The sequence below is a fragment of the Cricetulus griseus genome, chromosome 4, assembly GCF_003668045.3.
Source record: "Cricetulus griseus strain 17A/GY chromosome 4, alternate assembly CriGri-PICRH-1.0, whole genome shotgun sequence".
NCBI classification, from domain to species: Eukaryota; Metazoa; Chordata; class Mammalia; order Rodentia; family Cricetidae; genus Cricetulus; species Cricetulus griseus.
The window spans coordinates 161,299,905-161,324,110 of NC_048597.1; the positions used below are offsets into that span (position 1 = coordinate 161,299,905).

Below are 24,206 nucleotides of genomic sequence, written 5' to 3' on the forward strand. Positions count from 1 at the left end.
GGGTGGTCTTTAGAGAGCCAAAGCAGACCTGTTTTTCTACTGTGCAAGCCCCACCATTGGTGTAGTCCGGAACATCTCACCTTCTACCACCCTACAGACCACAGAGTTCCACCACAAATCCTCGTTTTACAATGCAAAGAGGTTTTGTTCTTGAATTCCAATAAAATGGCTAGGATAGTTCAGCCAGAGCCATCTCCTTTTAGCACTTGGACAGCAGTCACAGAGTCATTGTGGACAAGGCAAGGACTTCCTAACCCTGTCTGGCTTACATGGGAGCCTGGATAACATTCTATACGGCTGCGTTCTCTAGCATTTCTCTTGCTCACACTGGAAACCTAGAAGGTGAAGAAGTTGCTGGCAGTGCCCAGCCTGGGAACATAGCATGGCCATCAAGTTTCACTGTGGGGAAGAACTAACTTGTGGCCTGATGCAAAGGGCTTAACTTAAGCCTCACTAGTCCACAAATCCTAAGAGGTTCAAAAGCATGGATCTGGAAACACATCACACTCTCAATTCCAAGGGAGAACTAACCAAAGGACAAAGGGAAGAAGGGACAGAGAAAAAGCAAGGCCACCTCTATTTGGACATCCTATTGAGATACAATGAGGGCAACTTCCTGTAGCCACATCCAAGAACCTCCTTCTAGTACTGGGATCCTAAACTGAGCAAGAAAGCCCTCCCCATAGTGCAATCAACCAATTGACGCGTCTAGTCTACAGCTCAAAATTCACCTGCCAACTGGCTGGAGGCCCTACTCATCTCCATTATCCCCCAACGCACACCCACTCATCCACAAACAACCATAAAGAATCACACACCAAGATCTTCTGTTGCTACCCACTTTGGCACATAGAACCCTACATGGCAGGCAGCCTGTCCCCTTTCTGGCCTGACTTTCCCCCGGGAGGAGCAAGCTTGACAATGGAGCTCAGGAGCTAAGTAAGCTCACCACACAGGCTGTCTTCCTACCACACCTGAACATTATAGAGCACAGAGGACCACCTCCAAAAGGCTGCATCTACATGCTCTTTGACCATCTCTCCCGCCTGTGTTTGGCATTTGGCTGGCTCTGGAAAGGCAAAGTGATGGCTGAATCCTCTCAGAGGACTTTGACTAATTAGGGGACTGGCCATTAGGACAAGGTATCCGGGCCGAAAATCAGAGCTCTCACTTTATTCCCACACTTGAGTTGGTCCTGGATCCTATAGACGAATCTGCATTTCCTAGGAGCACTGCTGCTACCATGGTCTAGCAGACTGGCTGCCCTTCCATTGATGGTACTTCCCAGGATCTATGTTTTCCACTTGCTCCATTCCAAAATGCTCAATTTGTCTCTAGCACAGTGGAGAGGTCCTTCATAGACAGGTATGTATCTAACTGGGCACCATCTATTCCTTCTCTTGGGGTGACCAGAGAGAAGAGAGTTAGACCATGGTTGTACAGCGAAAGCGAGGTTCATATAAACAGCATAAAACCAGGTATGTGGTCCTAGTATAGAATGCAGATGGCAGAGAAAGTCTCATCAAGGATCCTTGTTCAACAGCGTCCAAGGCAAGGCAGGAGTTGGGGCGTTTTCCCATTGGAGGAAGTCCCATAGACTGGTTAGCGTTGATATTTCAAGGCCAAATGAGACAGGACCCTTCCCCCAGGATACTTGGTAAAACTCTCCTGGGGGTCTTGTACATGTCAACCCACTGCATAGATGGGGCTAAGGCAAAACTAAGCTTGGCATGAGCAACCAGTCATGAGGATGGCTGTAAGCAAGCGAGTTGTCAGGGTTGTTCAGGCGCATTAGGAGGCGCGGCATGTGTGCATTAATTCAAAGCGGGAAACAGACAGAAAACACAGATGGCTGTACCTGGGATGGCTGTGGGCTGGGCTAAGGTCTTGAACACAAAGTGAGCTGCCTTGGATTTTCCTTGCTGATTCTCAGCTACCACAGATACTTCATACTCGGCGTTCCAGTCCAGGGACTTGAGCATGACGTGGTCACTGCCGGAAGGGAGCCGGATTTCTGGTTTCCACTCAGAGGCAAGCTTCTGGGGACAGCCAGCAGGAAGGACAGAAGACACCAGGGAGCTTGAGTGAGAATGCTGGAGAGACTGGCTAAGAGGCACAAACTCAGGGGGACTGAAAACCATGGGGTTAAAAGGTCAAAATAGGAACCAATGAGGATTTTCCGTACTGGGGATCCACCTAGTATACTTGTCCACAATCAACAGTAAGGAATATCAGTGTGACATGGTTTTGAGTTCACTATCCCAACTCAGGACTGACAGGGGTTCCCACACTGTCCCCCACCTACCCTACCTCCTCTATCCTCTGGAATGCTAGGTAGATGACATAAGGGCTTCTTAGAGGAGTTAAATGTTTCTCATTATATTTCAGAATGCTGCCCACATTCTGACAGGTAAATATTGCATATGTTTCAGTTTTACTAAAAATACAAACCATCATGTACTGAGTATCTTCTATAGGCTAGGCTCTGGAGTTAGGGCTGCCTATATCATTTCTCATCACTTCCCTATGGCAAACCTTCTGGGCATCACTTCAGGCTCTTACTAGATCTGATTATAGGGGCATGAGTAAGAGGTTAGGTGACTTCCCAAAGTCACCCTGCAGTCAAGGTTGGAGCCCAGACTGTGCAAGCCCCAGACTGCATTTTCCCTTTCATAACAGGGAGCCCAGCAAACATGAGTTGAACTGAACTTGGATTTTCTATTCCCTGTCGTGCTGCCTGGCCTCATTGTGGCTGAACAAGTGCGGGTTGTTCATTGGGCTCACATGGAGTATCCCACACGTTGCCAGGGCATAAGGAGAGATGCAAAATTCTGTAGATTATCCCCCTTTTCACCCAACCTTCCCTCTAGGTATATCATTCAAGCTGGCCAATGAGTTTGTACTGGAAGGGAGTTTCCAAAGCCATTGCTAGGCAACCACCTGCATAACAAAACTGTGGGAGAGGCCTCAAGTCCTCCTGAGAAATCTTTAGATGGTTTTCTAGTTGCAAGTCATAGTCGCTGGCCTTTTCAAAAAGCTACATATGCCTCAGGTACATGCTGGGCACCTGTAGGGAGTGGCAAATATGTATTAAACAGGGGAGTAAAACATGGCAACAGTATCAGGAAAGAGGTGACCACTGCAGGTCCTGGTGTGGCCACCAGGAGCTGGAGGAAGACGCTTTATGGGGCAAAGCAGTTCTGATCAGCCACAAAGATGTCTTTAGTGCTCATTCCAGGGCTGCTAGTATTGTGGGAAATTGCTCAGAGGGGATTCTAGTGTCCTATAATCTAAACAGGCAGCCTGGACTGTGCTGTAAGTTAGCTCTGCACATGTTGCTATGGTGCTGTTTTAATTTAAAACAAAGAAGCTGGGCTGTCTCTCTTTGCTCTTCTTTCTCTGTCTTCCTCGGCAAACATCATTACAAAAGAGACAACCAGACGAGGAAGCAAACACTCAGGAAAGCAAACTTTATGTTATGTAATACATATTAATAATATGCGATTGCATTTAGCAAACAAGAAGCTTCAAAGTGGAAGAGGATGGCTAAAGTCATTGAAATCTAAAATAGCTCAGCATTTTGTTCCTCTGTCTGTTAAACACAGTCTCAGTGACCGGTCAGGCAAATAGACCCTGAGGTTGTCTTCCTATGGGAGAGATTTTACAGTGGTTTCAAAGTGTCTGGGACATTTTTGGGATCCCTACATATATTATAACTAATCTGGCAGCTAAAGTTATTTTATTCCTATTTTTCAGATTGGGCAAAGGAGGTTTGGGAAGATGAAATTATCTGTCCTTCAGATCACATGCTGACAAATGGCAAAGCTGGAATTTGGTGCCATTCAGGCTCATAATGGCCAGAGGCATTCCACCCTACCATAGCACCTGCTCCAACTAGGTTGTTCAGGGCCACCTGGCAAGCCTTGACATCTTTCCCTGTAGTAACAAACTACAGGACCTCCTATATAGTTGTATCTCTAGGCTGACTCTTAAGGAAGTTTGTTGAGACTTCTCCTACTATGCCAGATCCTCTGAGAATCAGTTGGGAGAGCTGAGTAGACAAAGGTCTGTCTGTCTGTCTGTGTTGTGTCCCCATCCCTTGCTACAAGGTGTGCATGCCTGTAGGGTTCTATGCTGGACACGCATGCCATTTCTGTGGGAGCTGTTCCCAGGAGAGGTAGAGATGAGCAAACTTCCTGCTTGCTCTCTGGTCCATTACCTCCAACTACTAAGAAATCTTAGCAACAGGTTATTCCCAGAACCCAGAGACTCCCCCTTCCCCAGGCTGCAACTACTTGCCAAATGTCATTCTGAAACTAGAAAAGGAGAGAGTGATTCTCAGTTTGGGGGTGGGGGTGGGGATGAAAGTTGGACTATTAGAGATCTTAGGTAAGTGGTGAGTGAGCCCCTGGGGAAAGCTTAGAGTCACCCTGATTGTTAGCAGTTAGCCAAGCTGAGGTGCCTGGAAGAGCAGGCAGGGCATCCAGCTTTGGGTCTGGTTTTTAAGTAAAGCCAGGCGAGAGCCTACGTTCCTCAGCTAGATGGGACTAGATTCAAACTTGGCCTCACCCATATGGATGAGAACATCAGTTACTGGTTGTTGTAGCTGTCTAGTTGCTTCATCTGTAATGTGGGGGCTAACTGTGACACCCACTTCATAGGGTCCTATGCAAGAAATATGTCTGAATACAGCACTTGGTCCAGGAGACACACTATCAAAAGTTGTGATTGTTAGAAGGCAGCATGACAATTTTTCACAGAAGTCCTGGATTATGGAAAAACGTTTTATAGAAAAACTGAAAGGATCAGAAATATGGTGATGTTCTCACTATCCCAATCATAGCAGTTTTCAAATGGTCCCACTGTGGGCGTAGCCTAACAGCTGTAGGTTAGTCTTGGGATTGAAAACCTTGGCCAAGTTCCATGAGCCTCCTGCAAGGTACCCAGTGGGAGCCTGTCCTACTCTCGCCTCACCTGGTATTCTTGAGTTCTTGGTCCAACAAGGTTGGGTCCCAGGGTGAGGAAAGGGAGTCTGAGGATGGAGGCTACTCACCGCTCGGTACTTGACCAGATAGTGTCTGATTGGGGAGCCTCCGTCATCCTGCTTGATCAGGTTCACCTTGATGGAGTTCCCATCCTCTCCCATCTGCCCTTCCAGCTTGGGTGCACTGGGTTCCCCTGAAATAGCCAGCAAATTCCCATGAAATCTGGGTCCACGGAATGAGAAGTGGGATGGAGTGATGAGGTGGGGCTGGGCACTTTTCTTGCTTTTTTCAGAAATTCAAATGGTTAAAAAGCAATGAATTTAGAACTTCAAACCCCACTTGGCTGCCTCTTTCAGTCTTAGCTGAGGGTGCTTTGTGGAAATGTTCTGGAAAACACTCCCTACGAACACAGTTCTTTTCCTGTCTTTCACCAGTACTCATATTTCCTCCCCCACCTCTGCAGGTTTGATTTCTATAAACCTGACATATCTTGACAGAGTGCCTGAAATATGTAAGCAGGTCTGAATAGCAAATTTTAAAACATGGGATTACTTTTCAGAATAGCCCTGTGTTTTTATCCCTGGGTACATCGTAACTCACCCTAGAGTCCCGAGGGCTTGGTCACTGATGGGAGTGAATGATGCTGTTCTTGCAACTAGCTTTTCATGAATTAAATTTTATTGCTTAGGATCACTTAAAAATACGTTTCCAATTGTGGCTAAATAAAACACAAATTGCCACAGGCAAGTTTCCTGTGAATGTAACTACATTTACAGCTCAGTCAAGTGAGCGATAATCTTTGGCTCTTTAATGTATTAAAGCAACAATCATTGCCAGCTTTTTCTTTGTGAGGGGAGAGTGGGGGGAAATGGCTTTAGCATTTTTACAATAAGAAAAACAGAGTTGCTTGTTTCACTTTATTTGGAGTTAACGCTCACTTGGATGGTAGCACTGTGAATCCAAGTGGAAGAAAGAAGGAGGATGAACCTGTATGTGATAAATCAGAGAGAGCCAGGATGGCTCTGTAGCATCATGCTGATCTACTGGACCAGAAACTTCAAGCATACACTAAAGCAGCAAATGAAGAGATGTGTAATGTACGGTTGAACTTAAAACTCTGTGCTTGTGAGGAACCAGGAATTCCAGAGAGAACCAAACTCTGTGATGTTTCCTGGTCTCATAGGGAGGTCCACTTACTTTCTAAGCAGGTTACTGAAAAAAGGGGGATGTGACAGGAGAGCCAGGAAAGGACCTGCCACTAGGAAGAGAAGCTAATTACCTCACACTGCACCCCTGGCTATAAATGGAGGGCTGCTGGAAAGTTGGAATTTAGCTTGGTCTCCGTGTTCAGTTGCTGGGAGACTCCTCCCTTGGATTCAAAAAGGTGGAAGCAGAGAGAGAACAAGCTACCCAGAGCCCCATTAAATATCCCCTGGGGCACAGCATGCACACTGTCTGGAGCTGGTTAGAAACCCAGACTCCTGCTGTAACAGGAATCCTTGGTGAGATGTGTGTATGAGTAGGCTTTGAGAACTGGGGAGAAATGACGATGAACACATACTGCAACAGGGAGGACTCCTAATCTTGATGTCTGAAGGTTATTTAGGAAAAATCAGTCTTATTATCTGTTCTCTACAATTGGGAATTTAAGAAACACAAAAAATAGAAATACCAAGATAGACTTTAGAAAAATATTTGTACAGTTTTTTTTTTAAGCTAGAGTGTAGCCACTGTCCCAAGCTATTTAGAGGAAGCACTTAGATCTGGCTTGGATATGTCAATCTATGTAGGTGCTTTAAATTCCTTTGAGCTCTTCTATCATCTTAGGCAATAAGTCAATGGTATCTATACCATTATAAATGTGCAGTGGGACTCAAAGTGCAGTCCAATGTAGAATAAGGTAGGGCTTTTTGGTAGATTCTACAGTGTTGAACACAGCAGTGCTGAAGGAGCCATGAGAGAACTCAACAAGTTCTATTCTCTGATAGAATTAAGGTGACCACTTCATCCCAGGGACCCTTAAACATTGCAGCATTGGAAGTTCAATATCCCAGGAAACTCCTTAATCCTAGGCTAACAGGGATGGTTGGTGGTTCGGACTGAATGGAAATATAGCTTTCTGCACTGAGAATCACAACATGGACTGAGCTGGGTATCTCTCTGCTGAGGAAAGAAAAGAGTCGCCAGGCAAGTGATTGCCTGAGGCATCCTTGGAGGGAGGTGGAGGGTGGTTCAACCAGCTCCTCTTCACTATTTCCTCTCAGGATAGAGTACTGTGGATATTCAATGCAGAATCAACATACTGAAATTCCTCTTCTGAACTCTGCCTCGTGAGAGGTATAAAACATCATCTGCCTTAGTTTGTTTCCACTCTTGCAAAAAAAGGGGGTACAGCATCAAATCTAAGGCACCTTCCATCTCTGCCATCCCTGCATGGGTTAACTTAGGGAATTACCAACTTTGCCTTGGTTATTCCTCCCAACACCATGGGGGTGGAAGACACAATAAATGGCCTTCAGCCAACTTTTTGTCATGAGACACACCCTAAGATCAACAGCTCTGTATCTCGAAGACACACTGTTGTCAACTTCTTGCTTTACAATTTTGGAAAGTTTTCTTGAAGAGTATTCTTGTCCTTGAAGAGAGACTTCCAAGTCCCTTTAATGGCATGTAAATGAACAGGCAACTCTCCCAGGAGTCCCCGAAGAACCCAGCAGCCCTGCTGAAGGCAGTCTCTTATCTCTGAATTTGTTTCAGAAAAATATATGCATATAATTGGAATCTCAAAACAACCCCTAAAAACTGTACTGCAGCTCTAACATTTACCCTACTCAAAACAGTAGAATTAGCTATCATTCTATCTGACAAGGTTTTTCAGATACATATTTATTTCTCTCGGAGTGCAGAACATTTTATATCATATAGTATTCAGGGTATCATTTAGAAAGTTTTGCCTATGATTAATCATACAAATATACAAATATATGTTGTATTGAGCTCTAGAAGTTGTCTATCAGGCAATGACACCTCAAAGGTGAATGACACGATTTTCTAGCAAAATGAAAAAACATGGTTATGATTATTAAAAAAGATAGTGGGGTCCTTGGGGAGTAGAATAAACCTTTCCTATGACAATACCCCTGAAGGAAGATCATTTTCAGCTAAGGAGGAGCTTTAGACCGATTTCATGGTCCTACAAGTTTTTGTAAGTACATTACGACTGGGGAGAAGGGATTTTTAATCAATTATCTTACAAATCTTCACATGCTTGCTTTATGTTTTTCCTTATAGTTTAGGAACAGGGCCAAAAACACTTTCCTGTCTGTAGAAAACCAGGCTTGGCGAGGAAGGGGGCGCTGCAGAGACAATGGTGCCTCAGAGTTAAAGAGGCTCACTGCTTAATTGAACACATTAGCAGAGAGAATGATTCAGGGGGTCCCAAGGTTCTGGGGTGGCTGCTGCTGTGACTGAAATCATTATGGGCAATTTCAGAAAAACCAATATTGTAATTATTTGTAAATGTTGGTTTGCCGTTCATCAGCAATAGGCAGGTTGCTTTAAGAAGACCCCTGGGGTTAATTATACCCTTTGAGTTTAGCTTCATCTAGGACTCATTTTTTCCCCTCACATATTTTATGTTACAGCTGAACACAGCACTACTTTAAAAATAAATCTTGACAATAACAAATTTGAAATTCTGGAAAGTTCTGATGTTTTCCAGCAGAATATAAATCATACACACAAGGAGAAAATAGTATGAAAAAAGCCAAGTAGTGTTGGATATACCACGGGCAGGCCCTCTGAGAGCCCTCCCGGAAACCATAATTGAAATGTCTATTTCTGGCCATGGAGATTACAGGCTCTTCCTTCCGAATTACTGGGCTTTGGAGCCCTTAAATCTGAATCTACTTGTGCTTTTCCTTTCATCAGCAGGGGCCTGGAGGTGGAGAAGAACTCCTGGATGCATGACTTCACAACAAAAATCATAGCAAGTCCAGGGCTTGGGGAGGCGTCTGTGAACTGTGAAAGGAGACAAGATTCCCTGTTCCACTCCAGGAAACACAATGGCAACAGTATGCTTAGAATGGAAGACCAAGGGCCCTAATAGTCCCCCCACCCCAAAGGCTCTGTCTCTGTTCTTTGCTCACCAATTTTAAATGCTTATTTTTAATTATGAACATATATATGTGTGGGTTTGTGTAAGAAGTGCAGGTGCCCACAGAGATCAGAAGGGGGTGTCAGATCCTCTGGAGCTACCAAGTGTGGGTGCTGGAACTAACTGGGGTCCTCTGCAAAAGCAGTACTCTTAACGGGTGAGCCAACTCTCCCGCCCTCACTCACTCAATCTTCTCCTTCATACAGATCTGCACTGAGGTCTGCGATCTCAGATATACTCATGACTAACTAGTGATGGATCTAGAGTTTGTACTGAAGTCTAGTGTTTTTACTATCAAATAACATTGTTGTGAATTAAAACACTGTTCATTTTGCTCACCCCAACTCCCGTCTCCTTTGTTTGGCTATCTCTCACCAGCAATTTTAACCCTGTACAGACCACTTTTTGTTAATATGCATCTTTATAAAAGTCCAATAGGGATGATTTCCCTATTCAGATGGGAAGCCTATTTCCTGTCTCCAGCTCAGACACATTTCAATTCCACCAAAGAACAGTATTGACAGGTCCTTTGGGGATTAGCAAATTGCCTTGGGGAATCGGGATTTAGAGTTATTAGGCCACTAATTCTCCTTCCTGAAATGGAGTTCTTAGCTAGAGATGTCAAACAAATGACTCTGTGTCTGTTCTCTGTCCTTATAATAACTCTCCCTGACACATGGGGGGGGTGCTCCCTAGATTTCCCACACTTCCAAAGCTTAGCTCTGTGATGTTAAAGATAAAGGTGCCGATTTGTCTTCAGCATTGTTCATCCCCCATGAGGCCTTTGGAGACAAGTGTTCCTTTTCTTTGTGGTTAAACATATGCCTGTTCTAAGGTGACCTGACCTTTGCCACCCTAGTTCCCAGCCTCAGGGGACACTGAAATACGGAATGAATGGGTAAGAATGTGGCCAGTTTCTTGGGCTTTATTTACATAAAATGTGTATGGGTGTTTCATCTGCACATATGTCTGCTCCACATGAGTGCCTAGAGGCCAGAATCCTCCAGGACCCTCTAGGACTGGAAGTGCAGATGGTTGTTAGCTGCATGTGGGTACTGGGACTGGAACCCAGGCCCTTTGCAAGAGCAGCCAGTGCACTCAACTGCTGAGCAATGTCTCCAGCCCCAATTCCTTAGGTCTTTACAGAGAAAGGACTGTTGAGCCTCCTGGGGTCGAGCTCACTGAGTCACCTGGTGCAGAGTCTGGTCTGGCCCCATTTCTCTTAGGAATTATGAATATGTGTTGGGGTGGGGTGGGGGGCTTAGATGACAGCACAAAATGCAAATTAGACAGCAACAAATGAACTCTGACAGACTGAACCACAGAAACACCAATTCCCTTCTTGTGGGTAGCTTGAAAGCACCAACAGATTAATTGACCAATTATCTTTGTTTCATTTTCCTTAAGAAAAAAAAATGAGCATGAAGGTTTGGCTTGTGGTTATGGGGCTGATCCAGGCTGAGGAAATCAGGACAGAAATAACTATGACCGAGTGAACTCTACTCTTGCCTCCATGCCATAAGGGGGCGGTACACTTCTTCACTAATTCATGGACATTGGTTTGGGTATTGAGAAGAACTGGGCTACTGGGATGTTTCTGCCCTCACGTTGGTAACCTTAGGGGATCCGGCAGTTTCCAAAGCTGGTCCCTACCCACAGGTTTCAGGCAAGATAATGCACCACTGCCTTCCTCTGAGGACTTTTTCTGCTACCTCTCTACCCTGGGAGACTCCAGTGTGGGAGATCCTTAGGAACAAAGGCAATTAGAGCAGAAAGGCTGGTGGAAAGTCTGTGTCGACCTGTCAGAGACCGAGGCTCCAAACACACAGCTGTAAAAAAATAAAGGAAGGTGTGGAAGGGGTAGTTAGTGATGTTTTCAATCTAAGAAGGAAGAGTGGGGGTTAAAGAATTTAGTTCATCAGAACCAGCATTGCCTAATACAAGTCAGGGTCAGTAGCTAAAGAAAAAAAAAAGATCATTATGAATGGGTGTGAAAGGAGCCATGCACAGACATGCAACACAGTGGCAGAGGGAGTACAGGGAGCTTGTCACACTCATGCTGATGGTGGGAAATGGGGAGTCCCATTTACAGAACCCTTGGATAATATCCTATGAAATCACTTCTCTGTGGCAGCACCTCAAGCTCTGCAGGTACCTGGGGGCATGTTAGAAATAAATGTTTGCAAAGGCCAGAGTTCAGCTTTTACGCCCAACAAACTCACTTCTGTTGTCCTGGAGTCAGGTCCTTAAACTAACCTGTCTTTTTCATCAGAGCTCTTCAGGGATGGGGGAATGGGGTTCAGTTCCTGGCTTAACCTCCCTATCCTTTCATTCACTGTTTCAGGACCTGGTACATACTGCCCAACTGAACCTAAGGTGGGTGGGACATCCTGCACATGTTAAACTCATCTCAGCCAATTGTGGGTAGGAAGAGATGGATAGGGGGTGGGACAGGGAACACCTGATTTCATTAGCTGTGGTATGTACAATCCACTAACAAGAGAGAAGCTACCAGCTTTTTAAAGTCATTTGAACTCAGGCCCAAGTCACTTAAGTCCTTACTAATGACCAGGGAAAGGAGGGGGAACTGTCCTAAACAAAGCTTCATTTTCCTGCCCCATAATTTTTACTTGCTCCAATCTCTCCACCCCTCCCTTTTTTTTTCCTTTTCAGTTAAAGGTTTGCCCTGCTGCTGGTAGTTCACCTGAACAGCAAGTTTTCTGCTTATCCTTTCCAGATGAGAGCTGAGGGCCTGAAATGGATGGGAACGTGAGTGATGTGAGGGGCAGCCTAAAATCCTGCAAGACTCACTGTGACTATCCCGACACTGACAGCTTGGATCAGCACTGAGGAGTGCTTTAGGGACAGCTTCAAGAGACATTTACTACCAAATTGTTGGCTTTGATTACAGGTCCTGATCTCTCTCCCTCTCCCTCTCCCTCTCCCTCTCCCTCCCCCCCTCTCTCACAGATCAATTATTATTGTGGCTTGCAAGTTCTTTTGTTTCATGGACATTCCTATTTTGCTGCATGCCATGTAAATATCAGACAACTCATTGTTGGAAACGATGGGGCTTGCTCTGCAAGTCTGGGAGTCTGGGTGTAAATGGGACTGGATTAGGGTGATGCTGCCACACCTACCAAGAGGAATTCCTCAGCGATGGTAAATGGAGGGTGAAGGAAAGGGGGATATACACAGGGTAACACACATGGGGAGTGTGACTCGGGGAACAGACCAGGAACAAAGACCATGCAAGACAAGCTATTGAGATTTTGACTGTGTGGATGTCGCCCAATCAGTTCTCAGAGAAGTGAGGTCAGAAGTGAGGTCCAATGGAGGGGAGCCCCTTGCATGCTTGGGCACGCCAAGTGGTTATTGGTGTTAGTCTGGCTACGTGATCAGTGCAGCCTGTATGTGTCTTTAGGGTGTGATGTGAAGTAAAATTTCACAGTTAGGAGAAAACAGAAAGCCGGTGACTCCCAGGGGAGGCTCTGGATAGGTCTGAACTTTAGTGGGTGGAAGAGCCAAGAACAGAGGTCCCCTTCTCTCTTGACGGCGATCGAGAAATGTTTTAACAAGTTTGTGACAGGCACAATATTAACTAATTATTTCGTCACCGTTATGCACTTCATCAGGCTATAATTTTATTTCCTTTTCTGTAAGGGTCAATCATGTGCTTCTTGATTGCACGGAGACTTCAAGTCAGAGTTAATTGCCAAGTGACTTTTGCTTGATTTGTGCCTCCTGCCTGGGGGAGGGCCACTCTTGAAAAGTGACACCTCAGCCATCAATCCAAATTCTCATTTCAGAAAGCCCTCCATTTATGCAAATTCCGTGAAGCACTCTCTGGCTTTATAGGAGTGCAACCTTTGCACGGATCAGTCTGTCTTTCTGGAGCACTGGGAGATTGTCAAACATTTCCACAGGGGGTGCAGCTCACTTCCCAGCAATTGAGGTCTATGGAGCTACTGGATATAAAGTAAAGCGACAAGGATAATTTTCAAGGCACATTTCTGGGAAATAACATTTGTGAAGTCTGTTAAAAATTCAGGTTTCCAAACTGTACTGTGGCCAACATGGCTTTACTGAGAGGGCAGTTGGTGTGACCAGATTTCTCGAGAGAAAATATTAAAACAAGGGTTGTCATGTTATCAGACTGTAATGTCAAAGTGGCAAGGACTGTTGAATCCTAGACGTGAATTGAGAACAAGAGTACAACTTTCAAATGGCTCTGCTGAGTATTTCTGAGACAAGAAGAAATGCGTGCCAGGCTGTGGTTCCAGGGTTATTCCTCTAATCAGAACAAAGAGTTTTACCTTCTGTTCACCAGCGTGGACGACATCATCAGCACCATGCAAGCCACATGACAAAGTCACATGATACGCACGCACATGATTGGTTGAAAGGAAAGTGGAGGAGGTCACATGGAAAATACAAAAAAATTAAAAACTGATGTAAACAATGGGCAGGGAGAAAAAAATCAACAACAAAATCACAGACTAAATAAAAGGAGAAATCAAATTAAATTAGCAGCTTATATAGGAGACACTGGGAGGGCAAGTGTACTGCCCAGAGGGAGGAGATTACAAACTATATAGGGCATTTAGTTAACAACACCAATAAGCATTAGATACAGTTGCAACATTGCGTATTAATACCACACCAAGGAGCATGAACACTTTAAAAATGAGAGGGTATTTCTGTCAAGGCCCAGATGTCAATCTAGGTCAATCTCAGAGACTGTTAAAGAAAAAGAAAAAAGAAAAAAGGCACATTATTTATTTGCAGATTCCAGAATTGTCTCGAATCCTTGGGGAGGCAATGGCAGTGAAACAGCTGTAGATCATCAAGGAAGAGTCCTGAAACAATAATAGATTGTGTTTAATTAATGAGAGTAATTTCATGTTTATGCTGGCCAGCTAGGAGGGGGTAATCACTGAAGGAGGCCGGGTAGTCATAGGACAGAAAGGGATAGCTTGTAGGGTCTAATTCTACTTTTTTATGACATACCCATGATGTTCCTAACACCCCAAGGGACTCTTCAGAGTCAAGGCACACATAAAAGGAAAAAAGTCAGTACAGGTAAAGGACTAGGTAACCTCTGGTAATCCATATAATAGATGCATTGATACCAAATAGCAGAAACCAGCCCCTGGTCCAACTTGCAGAGAGAGTGACATTAAACGTACCTTGACTACTTATGGACACAATGATGCCTTCAGATTTGTCAAGACCGTATGGATAAGAAAGAGGTTTGAGTGTAAACCAGGGTTTCCCTGTTTGTGTTCACCTATATTCCTTCTGCAGTTTGTTTTACTCCATACTGCAGTTTGGGATTAAATAACAGACCCTAACTTCCTAGGTTCCCTAACATAACTTTCACAGGCCTGGGGCAAGTTCTAGCTATTGACAGCTGAGGTTGAGAGAGAAGGGCAAAGATGGGAGGCAAAGATATCTTTCTGAAAGTATGCCACTGACTAAAAATAATGGGAAGGAAATGCTTTAGCTAAGTGCCATAGCCATTTGCCACTGTGAACTAAGAGAATGCAGGATTTTATGGTCTATCGTGACACAGGTTCTTGCCAAGGGTGCCTGGCAGGAATTATATGTGACGAGCAGTTCCTCTTGTTTTTATTCATGAAAACTTCCTTCACCTATGACTATAAACAGATCATCATCAGACACACACACAGAGATACCGCATGCACATACACATCTGGGAGATATGATTCTATTTTCACCCATGTTATCTGACTGATGGAGTTTTGCATGGCCCTGGTTACTCGGCTCCCATCCACTGTGGCTCACATACTTTCCATCTTGTCTTGATGGGGAGGAATGCATTCACGATAACACAGGCTGCTGCCAGTCATGATGGCCTCTCCTTTATGTCACTATCCACTGGGACTTATGATTTGGGTCAGTAGTCGAGAGGTTCAAAATAAAACAGTCTCAAACCTCCTGCTATCAGATTTCACGACTAAGCATCTTATCTCCAGGTAGACATGTTTGATGTTTAAAAATGAAACACCCATCAGGGGAGAAATATTTCATTCCTCTTTCAGGAGAAGTCTGGAGCCAAGACTGTGGTTTCATTGACAGACAAGACCAAGATACAAAGAGGTGTCTCAAATAGGACAGGGTTGTGCAAATGGGTCATGGAGCTTTCTCCTATTGCCTAGGACATATTCAGCACCAGGCTGAAAAGGGACAGTAGGAGACACTGTAGAAGAAAGGGTGTTGTTAGCTGCATTCCTTTTCCAAATGCAAAATACCACAAACAAACAACAAAATCCTCAAACCCATCATCAGCGTTAAACCCATGCGAATGAGCCTGGCTTTATTGTCACTGCTCTGCTCTGCTCACAGAAGCAAACCTCAAAGACACCAGGAATTAAAATTCATTGCAGCATACACACAGAGGAACACCAAGAAAGAAGACCGTAGCTGCGTTCTGCAGAAGAAGAAAACGAACCATTCCATGCAGCACACTGAACCAGGAAACCCTTTTCTCTCTTCTTTAATTATGTATCAAAAGCCTTAGCTGGGTGTGGAACTCTGCGGGCCTGTCATCTGCCTTTTCTGGCTGCTGCTTAATAGGAGGCAGGATAAGCTCTCTCTGCATCCAGAAACACAGTAAGAGCTGAAAGCCCTGCCTACCGTCCAGTGCTGGAAGTTAGGCAGTCCTGTACAGTCTTGTTGCCTAGCCAAGGGGCTTACTATTATGAAGGCCAGACTGGAAGCTTTCAGCTGACTCAGCAGGTTTTCAGGCTGGTAAAGAGAATGTGGTATGCCCCTGGATTCTACTGTCAGGAGTGGAAGTCTAGCACTTTCATCCCAGAGAACTTGTTGGGGTGGCTTTGTTCTATTACTTTTCTAGCATCAAGTGTTAAGGGGCAGAAGAAAGGGCCTCCTTCTATTATGTCCTCTACAGTGAGACAAGGGCAGCCATGTTGTCAGAGGACACAACTCCTTCTACCTCCTCTGAGCAGCCCTTCCTCCTCTGGTTTCTTCCTTGCTCACAGCCTTATTGGTGTGTGTATATGTGTGTGTGTGTGTGTGTGTGTGTGTGTGTGTGTGTGTGTGTGTGTGTGTGTACAGTATTTCAGGGACAGTAAAAATCTTGGGAAGGTGTTGCCATTCTTTGCCCCCCCCCACAGGTTTTCCTAATCCTTTTCTGTTTTTAACAGGAATGTCTATTTGGAAATGTCTCCTCAAGCATAGACTCTCCTACAAATAATCACCCCATATTCTTTTGCTGGAGACTTCATTTGCTTTCTTGGCCAAACAGACAGCATGCTTAGGAAACCATTCAAGGCTGGGAGCCTCCATGCAGTCACATCTGTAGTCTGTGCTACTACAAACATCCAATTAGAGGTGCTGCCCGGAGCAGCCAGGCTCTGTACTCACTAGACAGGTCTGTGGTTGGTAGGACAGGAAGAGACCAGGTTGCTATGGAAACATGAAGGACAGAAAGGGCACCAAAAGGTGAAGGTGAGAAAGGAGACAAGACTTATATACCTATAAGAACAAACTGTGCACGTAAGTGTGTGCATATATATGTATGTGTATGTATGTATACATATGTATGTACGCATACATATACACACATATGCATCATATACAGTGGGATAGTCACTCATCCTTTCTCCCTGATTTATCAATATTAATATAAATGTTTTCGAGAGATTATCAGAGATTTTGTTGACAAAGGACTCATGCAGCAATAAATACTGACCCCCCAATTAGTCTTTCTAATAAATCCAGTTACTAAATGCTGGACACTATGTCTTGCGTATTTTTATCTAATTATAATTTTTCACAAACATCCAGAGAGTCAAAGGGGAATCTATCATTCATTTTAGAGATAAGAGATCTGAGATTTCAAGATGCCAAGGGATTCATCTGTGGTCATGAAGTTACAGGTAGAAGGATGAGAACAAAGATTTGAACCAATGCCAGTTTAGTTTCAAAGCTTGGACTCCTTTGGTTGCAGTGCACAGCTTGAAATGAGGTGGTGGGAATGCTTCCTATTAGAAATTATGGGAAGAGAGCTTTCATTGGGGGGGGGCGTCTGCAATATGAGGAAGCATAAGGTCAGCCAGGAAGGGCATATTGCTGTGTGCTGCTCTGAGCTGATGTTGGCATCACATCAGGCACTTATTCACCTCATATCCCACCCACTACCCCCTTGCTAGAAAGCCAAGTTTAATTTCCAAAGAGCAGAAGGCCTGGAGCCTTCCCCAGTCCTAAGGATTCAGGGGACAAAAGTACAGAGCAGTAAAGGGAAGAGTGGGCAAAAACCAGGCTCAGACTCTACAACAAAGGCCCAGCTCATAGCCTGCTGGGTCAGCCCGTCAAGGGACAGCAAAGCAGAGTTTGATAAATGCTGTAATTTTCAATGTTTTCTTTAGGGTGAGTGGGGGGACTTGTCATTTGATTTTAGGACAGAGATGAGCAAGCCTCACCTGAAAGGGTTAAGTAACTCGTGCAGATGCCTCTTGCCAGGCACATCTGTGAGCAAGCACTGTTAATTTCCCCACAAATATTTATGAGAAGTCTATGCACTTATGGATATGGTAAAAGCTACAGGCCTCACTATCTAATTTCAGTGCTTGAGTCCAACTAAAACAAAGGGTAAAAACACAACACCTCAAAGCATTTTATGTGACCCTGCAGGCAGGGCAGATTTTTTTTCTTGGTAAATTCCTTTGGCTTTTCCAAATATCAGCTTTGTGGTCTGGCCTGCTGGAAATCATATCACAAGCATATGGCCACCAAAGCAGCCCCAGGGCATCTGTCTGCAGGGCTTCCTACCCAGAGCAAAGCTCTTCTCTAGTCTGCCCTGAGAGGCCCTGGGCCTATTTCTCTGTCCCTTTGCTTCTTTTAAAACCGGATGTGACTTTCCATTGCCAGAGCTGAATTATCAGCTGGCGAAGCAGATAACCTCAGACAGATGAGCCTGGTGGGTGGGAAGCCACCTGCAGGGAATTGGGTGAAGAAAGCAATACTCACTAGCTTGTGAAGACAATGGAACAAGGGTGGAAGAGTTAGCAGGAGCCACTGGAGAAAGAAAAATGATGGTGAACGAAAAAGGAAAAATAGATCATTGGAAACATACAGATGCTGAATTGAAAAAAAATGGGAGTAGCAATCCTGGGGTGCAGGTATGAGGAACAGATGTGAACTAAAGGTGGAAAGAGAAAAAAAAAAAACTGCATGGAACAGGTGGCTGGCACTTTACTGGAAAGTATGCAGGGCTCTATTTTAAGTATAAACCACGACCCAAGACCCTGTTAAATCTCTTGCACAGGTAAGAAATTGTCCAGGACCAGCTGAAGAGGCCTCAAACCTTGGCTGAAAACCAACAGCCACTTGGGCAGGATCACCTGTGTCCATAATCTCTGAGGGACAGGAGGACAGGCACCAGGGCCTCAACTTAATAGTAACTTTTAGTAAGGAAAGACTGGCTTTTCATGTCACCTTCTATATATGGGCTTATATATAGGCATGTATCTATGTGCACTACGTATCTTTTGCATGTGTATACATGTTTGTGTTAATGAATGCTTGTCCACACCTATATGTGTGTGTGTCCAGGCCAGAGGTTGACGTTGAGTGTCTTCCTCATTTGCTTTCCACCTTATTTAAAATTGCTCTATTTTAAATTGCATGTATGTGTGTATATCTGTGTGTAGATGTGTATTTATGTGTACATGAGTGTCGGTGCCTTAGGAAACCAAAAGCAAGCATCAGATCCTACACAGCTGGAGTTATAGGTGCTTGTAGCTGTCTGACATGGATCCTGGGAACTTAACTCTAGTCCCCTGCAAGAGTAATACATGCTCATAACCAGGGAGCCACCCTTCCTGCCCTCAATCACCTCATTTTTTAAAGATGGGGTCTCTTACTGAACCTAGAGCTCACTGATTCAGCTATGCTGACAGGCTAGGCAGTGAACTCCAGAAATCCTGTTGTCTCTGCATCCCCCTAGGATCACAGGCACATGCTGCCTTACCTGGCTTTCTTACATGAGTGCTGGGGATTGAATTGAGGTCCTCACTCTTGAACAACAAGTAATTTACTAACTAAGCACCTTCCCACTCATTACCTGGTACCTATAACAAAACCTGTACATCTCACTCTTTAACTTCAATAACTGAGTGAGATGGAATTGGCCATCTTCAATAGCTGGGCACAGCCAGTTTTCACACAGAAGCCTCTGGAAACATGGCTGCTTTTCAAAAATCCTCCCTAGAGAACATGATTGTTTACACTGCTAGGGAAGAGTGAGACAAATGACATTCAGTATCATTCCTGCTCCCCCAGAGAAAGGGAATGTCAAAGATACAGGGTCTTCACAAACAATCCTAACTACCCTTCACCATGGAGGATGGTTAGAGACTGTACATCTGCCACACTGGAACACTGAATGGATCTTTGGTGTTTGATTGACAAGTATCCAGAAGTTGTCCTTCAGCAATAATACTCACAGTCTTCTCTGAGAGCTCTGTGGTAAAATGGAAAAGCATCAACCTATTGGCAGTGTTGAATCAACGCTCAGGGCTTGGTTTTCCAGGACCTTCCAGGTAAAGTTATCTGATGAAGCCCAGAGTCAATGTTCCTTGAGTCATAGCAGTTTGGTTACTAAACTTTCATGAATAGGTGGCTCAGTTAATTAAGGTAAAAGTCTCCCACACTGTGTGTGTGTGTGTGTGTGTGTGTGTGTGTGTGTGTGTGTGTGTGTGTGTCTTAAGATATATAATTGTTTGCATTATTTGGGAAAGGCCTGCTATTTTATGCATTTTAATCATATACATTGCAATGCATTTAAGATTTCCTAGCATGTGTCACAGAGGGGACAACATATTAAGATAAAAATCTCAAGACACCCCTTTCAAAAAATGTGCAATGTCTACACCTCAAAGTACTCTATTTTGCTTCCTGGCACAGAAGCATGATCAAAAGTTCCAACCAGGCCATGAAATTCTACAAATGACAGAGCAAAAAGATTCAGGCAAACAGTTCTGGCAGGGAAGCAGACACCCCCCCCCCACATGAAGACCAGGAGCTTAATAGCAAAGGGGCTTGAGTCCACACAGGCATTGAACTTGAAAACACATGCAACGGAACATTCGCCAGGTTAGAGTTTAGTTTGTTGAGAGTCACAGCTTTCTTATCACTCCATGCACTGTACCCAGAGGACCCTCAAACAGCTACATCATGCTTTGCCTGGCAGCCAGGAGGCCTTAGTCCTTTACATGCTTGTAGCTTTTGCTAGTTTTGCCTGCTCATCTCTGCCTCTGATAAACATGTGCTCCTGACTGTGCAGAGGTTTCCTAGGGAGGCAAGACAGCAATTCTATTACCGAAACACCTCAATGAACTTCAACAGTTAGTTAATGCCAAACTCTGGTCTCAGCTAACACCTCCCAACTCAGGGGTCTGGCAGCTCACATTTCTGGTCCTACGTCTTCTCTCTCCCGAGGTTAGGGGTTACACTCTGGTCCCAATTCCAGAGCCCCGAGTCAGGCTGTGTATGGACACTTACAGTCCTATAGCATAGGGGAGGAGTGCTTGTGGATGAGTGCAGGCTTGGCAGTGCACACACAGCTCAGGTGATGGCTGATTCTTTATCTGAGTTCAGGCAACTTTGTTGTCTTCTGAGAAGTGGGAGTGAGGACCCACAGGAGTGCCTTACTTAGACTTGCCACTTCATAGGACAAAAGGTGGGCTTGGTCTCAGCAATGGTAAACACTGATCTCATCTTCCCAATGGGGTGGGCCTGAGCGGCAGGATACCCCTGGGTCAGACGTGCAGTGACTTGGGGAAGCTTATGAGGTTGAAGGAAAGGCCCCACTGAGGTTTCTTCGGAAAGTGTGCTGTTCCCATGTTTAATCAAACCATGATGCTGATATTCTGCACATGATTCTACGATAGCACTTCTGCTTTTCAAAAAGAAGGTTGCTTCTTAATCCCCTCTCCCTTCTTAACCCTGCCTTCTTCCTTGTTTCTTTCCTTTTTCCACCCTTGCTTGTACGGAGGATTGAACCTATGGTTTTGCATAGGATAAACAAGTGTTCCACCACTGAGATATGTCACCAGTCCTTTCTCTTTTCATTTTATCTTGTGAATGATCTCACTAAGTTACCCAGGGTAGCCTGGAACTCAGTTTGTAGCCCAGGTTGACCTTGAACTTATGGTCCTCTTGCCTAAGCCTCCCAAGAAGCTGGGGTTAGGCCTATACGTCTTAAGGCCTGTGCTAATTAATTCTTTAAGCCATACCTTTATTATGATCGAGAAAACTGACTTTTGTGCTAATTGTTGCGGTGTTGCGACCTTCTCTAGAGGACACTCAGAGTCTCCATTAATTGTTCACTTTCACATTACCAACAACAAAATACCAAGTCTGGGGGCTTCCTTCTTTAAAAAGTTAATAAGTAAAACTAATTTTTTTTAAAAAAATTAATTAAACCTATAATTTTTAGCATGACTTGAAGTATAACTTCTGCTATATTAAGAAGTAAACCCAAACCCCCCAACAATCCTATCTTAATAAGGCCCAAACTGACAATGAAAGGAAACTACTATGACCTTGAGGGCCAAGACCAGTTCCTCTGAGTCAGTTGTAGTCACTGGGGAGAAGACATCCAACAGCAAGCCTCATCCAGGCCTCCTCCTTTCTAACCTAGCAAAGCTGGTCCTAGCTTACTGATCACTTCCTGTAGAAAAGGGCCTGGAGGAAGCAGCTAGGATTGCTGGAAGGATCCAGAAGAAGAGCTTTCTCTCCATAGTTCCCCTGGGGCAGAGCTGTCAGTCCTACCTGACTGCTCCTTTCCCGCACCCCCACTCCCACAGGCCTCCGTTCTGACACCTTCCCTAGCTGATGCATTCAGACACCACCTTGGCTGATCATGTAACATCCACAGTCAGCTACTTAGTTTCTGCTGTTGCTGCAATATTTCAGAATATGTTTTATAATATAAGTTTCCCGGGGTGCCTTTCAGGACCTAGCAGCTTTCTCCAAACAGCGCACAGCTTCCTGAATATCTTTCCTTCTGGATCTGTCAGGTGCCTCTTCTCTCTGTTCTCTAGGAGCTCAGCCTAGGAAGAGAGAGTCCAACCTTGGCAAAGTGACATTGGGAGTTGGGTATCTCAGTAGACTGAGGGGTCAGACCATTTCTACTCTCTGTAGTAGCTAGCTGCCATCTCTCATTTCTCTTGTTCTATATTGTCATTTTACATAATTAGGCTGTCACTCCCATTGGGAATCTCTCCCTCACTCCATTATACTGGGTAGTTACTAAGTTAACTGGTCAGTCTGTTCACAACATGGAAATATACACTGTAAGTAATCCAGTGAGCATAAAGAGAGCTGACAAGAACTTAGGGCTCAGCCCTTCCCCCGCCCCTACTACAGGTAGCTGCCTGCAGGACACAGTGTACAGGGACACCTGTATGCCACCACAACAGGAGCTTCCTACCAGGAGGCTCTGTTCTTCATCTACCAACTAATAGATAAGGCAGGAAGCATGCGTGCTCCATTCCTTTACTTCCTAAAAGCAAACAGGAAGATTATTTTTGGCTCTTTGGAAGCGTCCTCAAGAGGCAGGTATCATTCCTCTGGTACCATGGCTAAAAGTGAGGGGCTGCTATTAGCTCATTACCCGGAGACCATCTGCAGATTTCCACCATGCTCGGTTCAGCAAACCTTATCTTTTCCACAATGTAATCACTACACACAAGAATTAATAAATAAGCACAATTTCAAAAGACACGGAAGTTGCATGCTCTAGAACAGAAGTGTTAGCCTCTTGGAGAAACCTATACACGTTAACAAAGGCACAGCTAGACTAAGGTCAGTGTGGTTAGGGCTCAGACAGCGTCATCTACTTCAGCCTCTAGGGGACAAAAAAGGGGCCAGAACTAAATTATGAACTAGAACTAGATGTTAACACTATGAAAACAGGTAATGAGGTATGAAGAGGCACTTACGTGGAGGAGGGCTATCTGCATTTTCCATGGATGGAACACAGACGAAAAGAAAAGCCAAGAGACAGACCCAGGGGAAAAAAAATAAGATGTAAAAGAAATGAACAGAATCCACAGAGCACACGGAGCTGAAAACTCAAATTATCAAATTACTTCAAACAGAAGGAAGATGAGAAGAGCTCTGCTATGGCTGGGAAGAGGTTAAGGGGGCTCTGTCTGTATGCTCCCAGGCTTCTCAGAAAAAGAGGCAAAGGGTTCTCATGTGTGGATTAAATCAGAGGTTCTGGGAGAGTCTGGAGCTCCATAATCACCCAGGAGACCAGTTCTGTCTACAGCATCTTCTTCAGCTGACCCAGGAGTCTTGTGGGGCAGCAATGTGGATGGCAGAGGAACGTGGCCAGGGCAAGGCCTGTCCAGAGCCTGGAAAAGGAAGGCTAAGCTGGGCAAGCGCAGTTTAGGGATGGAGGGAATGACAGAGAGAAAGCTAGAGGCAGCCCTGAGTGAAACCTGGGGAAAGCAGCTCACCCAAAAGAGTCCTTGAGGCACAGATGGTCTGAGGAGTCATCTTGAGAAGGAGAATCAGGTAAGTCCAGGGCCCCCTTAGGATGGTGGGGACCTGCTCCTCTTCTCAGAGGAGACTCTTCTATGTTTTTTCTTCTCTATGACTTAATATTGCCAGTGCATCAAAAGTCCCAGTACAAATGGCATGAGCAGTCCCTGTCTCTCTACTGTTTTCCTTCAAGTTACAGGGTACTTAAGGGCTTCTGTGGCCTGGCTCAAAAAGCAACTCTCTCAACTCCTTCCATATGCCTTGCTATTGTCCCTCAGCTTGTCACCATAGTTAATAAGTGGTGGCCCCTGGATGCTATTCTAATAAACTGGGCCACCCACTAGGACGGTGTTTCCCACCCATTTTGAGGATGAAAGGAGTGCTGATTACCCATCCCTGAGAACCAGAGAGTTAAGTGGGCTACAATGACCATGGGGACCCAAAGGACAAAAGCCATCTTCTGAGCTATTATGGGAACAACTCAGGGTCCCTGTCTATCCCTGAGGAAAAGAAGGAAGAGGGTG

General features: G+C 44.8%; 1 protein-coding gene across 10 annotated transcripts in view; it reads right to left on the reverse strand.

Annotated features, from left to right (window-relative positions):
• Window positions 1–24,206, reverse strand: part of Ncam1 (neural cell adhesion molecule 1) — a 297,982-nt gene that overhangs the window by 13,127 nt on the left and 260,649 nt on the right. For 3 of the 10 annotated variants that reach the window (XM_027412112.2, XM_027412116.2, XM_027412119.2), the window contains exons 14-16: window positions 21,480–21,482; window positions 5,054–5,178; window positions 1,859–2,036 (exon numbers count right to left, since the gene is read on the reverse strand). In XM_027412112.2, the coding sequence (XP_027267913.1) occupies window positions 1,859–2,036; window positions 5,054–5,178; window positions 21,480–21,482 (306 nt within the window). Of the gene's footprint in view, window positions 1–1,858; window positions 2,040–5,053; window positions 5,179–21,479; window positions 21,483–24,206 lie in introns of all 10 variants that reach the window. The other 7 variants (XM_027412114.2, XM_027412118.2, XM_027412120.2 and 4 more) reach the window with 3 other exon arrangements.